This window comes from Cynara cardunculus (genome assembly GCF_001531365.2).
Source record: "Cynara cardunculus var. scolymus isolate 2C chromosome LG 12, CcrdV1, whole genome shotgun sequence".
NCBI lineage: Eukaryota > Viridiplantae > Streptophyta > Magnoliopsida > Asterales > Asteraceae > Cynara > Cynara cardunculus.
This window is the reverse complement of record NC_037539.1, coordinates 9983541-9991705: the sequence shown is the minus strand read 5'-3', so window position 1 is coordinate 9991705 and position 8165 is coordinate 9983541. Positions and strand designations below refer to the sequence as shown.

The following is an 8165-nucleotide window of genomic DNA, read 5'->3' as shown; positions in this document are numbered from 1 at the left end:
TGCCCGTTTGCAAAACTGTAAACTCCAAATCCGTGCATCTTGTCTGCAAAATACTCTCCAGCATATGTGTCCCCATTCCTGTAACCAATTTCACCAGGGGTTTTACAACCTTTTGCAAATGGTAAACTGATCATTTCAATTCAGATGTCATGAACACAAACACAAGATCAAGAGATTACATAATCAGATTGTTACCTGAAACGGTAGTGGCCAAGACCATGTTTAACACCCCACTTGAATTCTCCAACATACCGACTGCCATCTTCGCAAGTATGGACCCCACATCCATGGCTCTGCCCATTTGACCATTCGCCGGCATATACGTCACCGGTATAGAATCTATACACACCAAATCCATGTCTCAACCCTTGCCGATACTGCCCACGATACCGGCTTCCCCTTGCCCATGTTTCCACCCCATAACCATCATACTTCCCATCGACCCAATCCCCTTCATATCTCCCACTCATGTAATAGTAGTAAACCCCACAACCAGAACACTTACCTTTGTGAAATTCACCCTCATACACGTCCCCATTGTTGTATGCCTGCACCCAACACCCTGAATTCCACTTGTGATCGCTTTTTGGTCGGGAACCAATTGACCAGAACACCGGCAATGGCGGTCTGGAGACCTTGTCTGACAATGACAGCTTGATTGGGAAAGATCTGGCAAGAAACAATCGGATTGAAGGGAGGCGAGGGAGGGCAAGATTGAGGGAGAATAATAAGGCAGCTGAGAAGGCAAACGCCGAAAGGAAATCGAGGAAGAATGAATGACTAGGGTGGGATACTAAGAAGTAGAAAAACGGGAGAGATAGTAAGAGGATTAACCTAAGGTGAGTCCGAAGGCGGCGGAGGTGGCGGAGACGGTTGAGGAGGTGGATGGCGGTGGTCTTCGTGTTCCAAAACCGCTTAGAGTAAGGATTCTTCGACGAAAACGAGTAGTCCTGAAGAGAATTCGACAGAGTAGGTGATTTCGTGAGGGAATTCGTTTGGGAGAAAACAGGTCGTTTATGAGGCGTTGATCGAGGCGTCGGCACAGCAACTGAATCAAAATTACCATCATCGATCACAATCTGATGCTCATGATCAGGGCTACTACTTGTCGTCGTAACATCATTGCTGTAATCATGGTTACCATCAGGCGACTGAATCGACAACAAAGAAATCGGTGAACACAGCGACGGCGATGAATGTAGCTTGAAAATGGAGAGCTTATGAGGCCATTGATTGGGAATGGTGGGAGTAGGATTGAAATCGGAAGAGACACCACTGCTATCTTTCCCGATCTGAACCTCGGATTTCTTGTGATGCATCACATTCAGACAGACATGGATTAGGGTTAGGGTTTGATTGATTTGCTGGTATGAAATATTGTTGAATTGGACGGAAATTTGAACACAGAAATTATGGGGTTGAGTTTTTCTCTCTGGAGATGAGAAGCAGAGCGGAGTCTTCGTTGAGTTTATGGCCATGCCTTTTGAATTTTTTTTCTTTCTATTTATAGAAACCAAACCTCCCATTAAAACAAAATTTAAACATTTCTTTCATAAAATAATTATAAATATTTCTATTTTTTATTCTATCTCAAAATAGATGTTATCTTTTAATTTAATTTTTAATTATAAAATGAATAAATTGTTTACTATTTTTATTTATAGTAATATTCTCATTTTTCAATGTTTGTTTTCTAAAAGTTGTGTTTGATTTTATTGGATGAAATACGTACATTGTGTTTCATTTCATGAGGTGAAATAATACATAGACGGAAATTGTGTTTGATTTCATGGGGTGAAATAACGTATGTGTAAAATTTATGTTAGATTCATGAGGTGAAATAACATATAGATTAAAATTTTGTTTTTTATTTCATGAGGTGAAATCGCATTACGTTCTTAAATAAGAATAAAAGCTAATGTGGGATACGTTCTCAAATAAGTGTTTCATCTCGTTCTGTTTTCAATGTATTCCCGATGTGGGATACACGATAATCGAGGAGAGTCACGCTTGTTGTTGAGGATTCTTCATCAGTGGGTCACTTAGTGAGGAGTGAGGCACGCTTGCTAAAAAATTTCATCCCGCATCGGTGGGCTTTGCAAGAGAGGGCTTTGTAAATAATTAGTCGTATGTATGTATGTATGTATGTATGTATGTATGTATGTATTGTTTCTAATTTGGTAATTGTACTTTAACAATCATTACCAAAATTAATATGAATAGAATTATTATTTTCATTGTTGGTAGATTTATAATTATTTTTGAAGTCTAATAATTAAAAAATAATTAAAAAGTAATTAAAAATGTTAAAATAAAGGAAAATGTTACATTGACCCTTTTTCTCTTATAGTTAGAGATGGAAATGGGACGGGTAATGAGCGAGGAATGTAATCCTCGACCCTGACCCCATTTTATGTTTCCCGTCTCCGGACCGTCTAATCCACAATAGGTTCAAGGGTAAAAAAACCTTGATGGGTATGGAGATCCCGTTGGGTGCCTCTTTAAAAACAATTACGTATCTTGAAATGAAAAGAAAAAAACAGAGTTTTTAATTTTTAAACAGACAAATAAACCTCGAGTTTTAAAAACACATAATGGTTGAACAAACCACATGTAATCATAGTTCATGACAAATTTAAAAGTATACAATTATAAGCAACAAAGAATAAACTAATCAAATTATATACTAAAATATATATCGAGTATCATTAAGGGCGGTCAATACCATCTCCGAACTTGCTTCGGATATGAAAAGCGATCAGTGATGGAAATTTTACTTCTCGGGTCAGGGGTGCTGATGAGTATCGTTTTTCATACTCAAAGCAGGTTTAGGGTCAAGGTCAGGAATATACAACTCCCCATGATATATATATATATATATATATATATATATATATAGGGGAATGATCAAATGAAAACCACTCAATTTGTAAAAACCGTAAAAACCTCATTCAACTAATCATAATCTTTTATTTTGTTCATTTTTTTTGTAATTATGAGATGTTGATTAATCATTTTTATTGTGGAGGGTGTTAATCATGGATATTATCATCTTCATTATTTTAATTTTAGAGAAATACATAAAAGAATTTCATTAAAATTTCATTAAGTAGTATATTAAACAATTTCATAACCATATATGAAACAAATTCATCAAAAAAAAGTATTATATGAAACAATTTCATAAGATTAAACAATTTCATGAAAAAAATTTCATAAAATTAAACAGTGAAATCGACGGATGATGGTGGTTTGCACGATTTTTACAAATTGGAGTGGTTTTCATTTGATCGCTCCCCTATATATATATATATATATATATATATGTGGTATATTTCAAATGCAACCATGTTTATTTGTACAATGCAACCCAAACAATTGAAATATTATGAAAATTATGAGAGTTTATTTATTATGATATGAATATTTATGGAAGATGAATAAAGTTCATTAATTATGATCAATACTTTATATTAGTAAACAACCAAAACTTCTATGAAATCACATATTTATCAAATTAAATGAATGGTTGAGATTGAGTTGTATTAGTTGTACAAATGTAAAAGGTTGTATAATAACCAACCCCCCCCCCTCTCTCTCTCTCTCTCTCTCTATATATATATATAATATGATTAGTTTCATTTTTTGTTGCTTGGTAAATTTATACTTTTAAATTTGTCATTAACTATGATTACATGTGATTGGTTATGTCATTATGTGTTTTTAGACTTCAAGTTCATTTATCTGTTTAAAAAAAATTAAAAACTCATTTTTTTTCCTTTTCATTTTAAGATATATAATTATTATTTTCTCTTAAACGGGTAACCAACGGTTCTCAATACCTATCAAGAATCCCCCTGAACCCGTAATAGATTAGGCGAGGCAGGATCGGGGAACAAAAAACGGAATCACGGTCGGGGGGGTGCATCCCGCCCCTATTTCCATCTCTAAAGGCAATATCCGTTCCGTTATCCGATAAGCCAACTAACGGGACAGGTATCTAACCTGACAGATAAAATCTCTATCAAACTATTCATAGTTAATGGACAAATGAGATGACCGTTATTATAAGTAACCAAATCCAAAATAAATGACATAAATAGAGAATTTATTATATAATAAATGACTAAAAACCATACTTCACTCTTAAAAGTAAAATAAGAAAAAGGCATGTTAAAGTCTAGTAAAAGTAGATTTGGGCGGTTCTACTTCTACTTTTGCTATTTGGAATATTTACATCCAAATTATGTATGTTTTTGTTTTTTTGCAATCAGTCTGTTATCTCCAGAGTAACTTTTATCTGTTAAACAATCAAAGAAGAATTCGAACCAATACTTTATTTCTGTGGTTACCCTTTTTTTCCCTTTCTTGACTTTATTTTAAATACTGAACTTTCTTGTAACCTTAAAGTATACTTGCGTGTTTTATATTATCAGTTATATTTAACCAGTTATTTTCTTCTTGACAAATATTGTATAAAAAGTATTAAGAAAAAACGTGAGTTAAGAATTTAAGGGTTAAATAATGTGAACATTTCTATGATTAAACACATACAAAAAGATCGAGTACCAAATGTGGACTCGGCATCAGACTAGTTAAGGATAAGTCCATTCCATGGGCTCGGTTAGTCGTACTTTAATTTCGAGGCCAAGGACCAGTTCAATCAATCAGGCTCTAATTGATTTTTTTTAAATCAATGACCGGTCAATGATTAGTCAAGAACCGATTTTTGAAGAACCAAATATGGAAACTTGCTTCAATGAAACAACAATGGGTGGGATTGTGGGGCCCATATCGGTTTTCACTTTTAAGCTAAATCAGTCCTTGATCAAGACTAGGTTTTTTTGGTTGATCTGATTGAACTTAAGAGGACTAGATGTCTAGACTAATAATTTCCACTTTTACCCATGATTGTACATATGGTATAAATAAGTAGGGCTCTATACGAACCAAACGAACATGGATAGAGGGTTGTTCGTGTTTGTTCATTTTACTTAACCGAACAAATGAACGAACACGAAAGATAAACAGTTGAAAAGGAATTCTAAAAAATTAATTTAATTTAATTAATGATTTTACATATTAAGGTCATAATATATAAATATACTTATATATAACTATATATGACAAATGTAAATGCACAAATGAGATCATTGTTCATGTTCGTTCATTTAACTAAATGAATAAAAAAAATGTGTTCATTCTCATCATTTATTAAATAAACGAACTTTTCACTGAACGGTTCATGAGCAGTTCGGTAGACGTTCGGTTAAAATAATGACACATAATAAGTTAAATTAATTCAAAAAATTAGCACTTTTTATGATTTTGACAAATTTACCCTTAAGGAAAGGAGTAGGATGGGGCACCAAAAGAGGGTAATGATGTCAACATTTTGATCCTACATGAACCCATCAAGGAAAAAAGCACACCTTCACATGAAACCTCATCAAAAGTCACTTTGAAAGCATTTCAAACAAAATCTCAAACTCCAAAAGTAAAGAATCAATTGCAACACTTTGCAAGCAACTCCTTTTAATCCATTTTGATTTAAATTGGTTCCATTTTTTTATGTTAATTAAAATCCAATTCTGGGTGTTTTATTATATCTGATTCAACATTAAACATCTGTACAATAAATCACATTTGAGGGGTTCTTTAACGACATCAGTTATTGTAACAGGTTTTACTTTTGGAATGCTGATAGAATGTATTAGCTATTTTTCGGTTGGTTGTAGATTTGTAATGTGCTTCTATCGAATCTTGCTAAAGCAGTTTAACAGATATAAAGATTTTAACTGAAAAAAACAAACTAGCCAGTCTTTCAAAATCTTGCTCGAGGAAAAAAACCGAGAGAGCAGCTCTCGCTTCTGTCTTGACACTCTTTAAAATCCAATTTCTAACACGTAAAGTATGAGTAAATATATCACGACTTATATTCGTTTTGGCCTAACATTCGTAAATAGTGTTACTCTCTCCATGGAAAATACGTGATTTTGAAAGCCTATTAAAATTTATTTAAGAAATATGGTTATAATTTGCAATATTTCTTTGTTTTATTATTATATTTGATATATTATTACTATTAATTAACTTAGGTGCCGTTTACCAAATGCTTACTCGAGTAAGCACTTACCATGTCACTTTACTTACCCGATGAATATTATAAGGACTAAGAATCTTACCCGGTAAGAGCGAATACAAGAATCAAGAGTCTTACCCAGTAAGTGAGGATGACGACTCTTACCATGGATAGTGCTTACCGGGATAAATTGTTGCATATAATGCGTTTTAGTGAATAAAATCGTACTTAATAAGTAAATGATATTGTTGAATTTTTATCGATAAGTGCTTACTGAGTAAATGTTTAGATATACGACCCCTCATTTTATTACATTTATTTGAATAAATCTATGAACCATTTTGCCCACCAACCCAACTCATTTATTTCAACAATAAATCATGTTTGACCACTTCTTTTGGTCAAATATAAATGAGAACTTTATACAATATAGAATTATGGCACGTATGAAACGGTGAAACAAAACTTTGAACCATTCCATACGGTTTTTTTTATTTTAAATGGTTCAGTCTTCAAACTATTTTTTTGAATGCAAAAATTATTAAACTTTCTCATTTTAAATGATTAAGTTTTTGAACTGTTTTTTTAATAAAAAAACCATTGAATTTTCCCAAACATTAATAAATCAGTTATATAGAAGATTGTTATATATCCATACATATGTATGTAATATATAGGGCTTAATCATTTGATAACTCCAAAATTTATGAAATCAATGAGAACTTTTATCTTAAGGTTTTGTTTCAAATGATTTTTCGGTCTAAATTTGGTATTTAATCTATTAGTTAGCATATATTTGTTTCACAACGTGTTTGTTTCATATGTATTCGTTTCACAATGTGAAACTTTTTACGTGTAGTTTTTGTTTCACGAACACGTTAAAAACGTTCACATTGTAAACCGATTATATGTGAAACAAATGTGTGTTAACCAATATTCTAAATCCTAGTCTTAGATGAAAAAAATCATATGGAGTAACACATGATGCACAAGTTCTCAATGTTATATATGTGTGTGAGATTGTGTGTATGAACGTGCTTTAGTATTTTATCTTTTTTCTTTAAAGATGCAAGTCATCTTATTATAATGGATAATGGTTGTTTACCAACATAAATCAAGTAAGGGGCCGTTTACCAAACGCTTACTCGGGTAAGTGCTTACTAATTCATATTACCTCATTGGATGAATATGGTAAGGATAAAAAATCTTACCTGGTAAGAGTGAGACAAGAACCAAGAGTCTTACCCGGTAAGTGAGGGCGACGACTCTTACCATAGTAAGCACTTACCGGTTAAATTGTTGAATGCGATGTCGTTTTGGTGGACTAAAATCTTACCCGGTAAGTATATAATAGTGTTAAATTTTATTGGTAAACATTTATCAGGTATGTATTTAGTAAACGGCCCCTAAGTGCTCATTGGGTAAGAGTATCACTCTCATTTACTTTATCGAGTAAAATAGTATAATATAAGCGTGTCTTACCTGGTAACCCGGTATGCGCTAACCGCGTAAGAGTAAAGACACAATAAGATGTGATAAGATAAAGACCATCATATGTGATGGGGTAAGCGTCTCTTTCCTGACAAGAGGCAATAAGTGTTAGTTACACGTAAGAGGTGATAAGTGTTTAGTAAGTGAAGATGAAAACTCTTACCATGGTTAGCGCTTACGGGGATAAATTGTTGCATACGATACATTTTAGTGAATAAAATTTTGCCCGATAAGTAAGCTATAGTTTGAATTTTACCGGTAAGTGCTTATTAGGCAAGTGTTTAGGTAAACGACCCCTTAGAGCATCCACAAGGGAGGTTATTGTTGAATGTTGAGGGTCTTGTTGGAATTTTTATAAAAACCTCCAACTTATCAACAAATTTTCCAAACTTTTCTTACATTTCACAATATTCTCAATAAGAATTCCAAATGTTGTTCAATCTCCAATTTTTAATCTTCGTCCTTGATATTAATAAATTAAAATTAATATACAAAGTTGAAAACTAAGAAATTATATTTAAATTTTTTAATAACTTTATAATATATATATATATATATATATACACACACTCATATATATATATATATATAT

General features: G+C 32.7%; 1 protein-coding gene across 1 annotated transcript in view; it reads right to left on the bottom strand.

The window, feature by feature from the left end:
• The window catches only part of LOC112523677 (alsin homolog), a 1892-nt gene extending 573 nt beyond the window's left edge, over positions 1-1319 (bottom strand). The window contains exons 1-2 of the mRNA XM_025133364.1: positions 196-1319; positions 6-78 (exon numbers count right to left, since the gene is read on the bottom strand). Of these exons, the coding sequence (XP_024989132.1) occupies positions 6-78; positions 196-1319 (1197 nt within the window). The remainder of the gene's footprint in view (positions 1-5; positions 79-195) is intronic.
• Positions 1320-8165: the final 6846 nt, after the last annotated feature.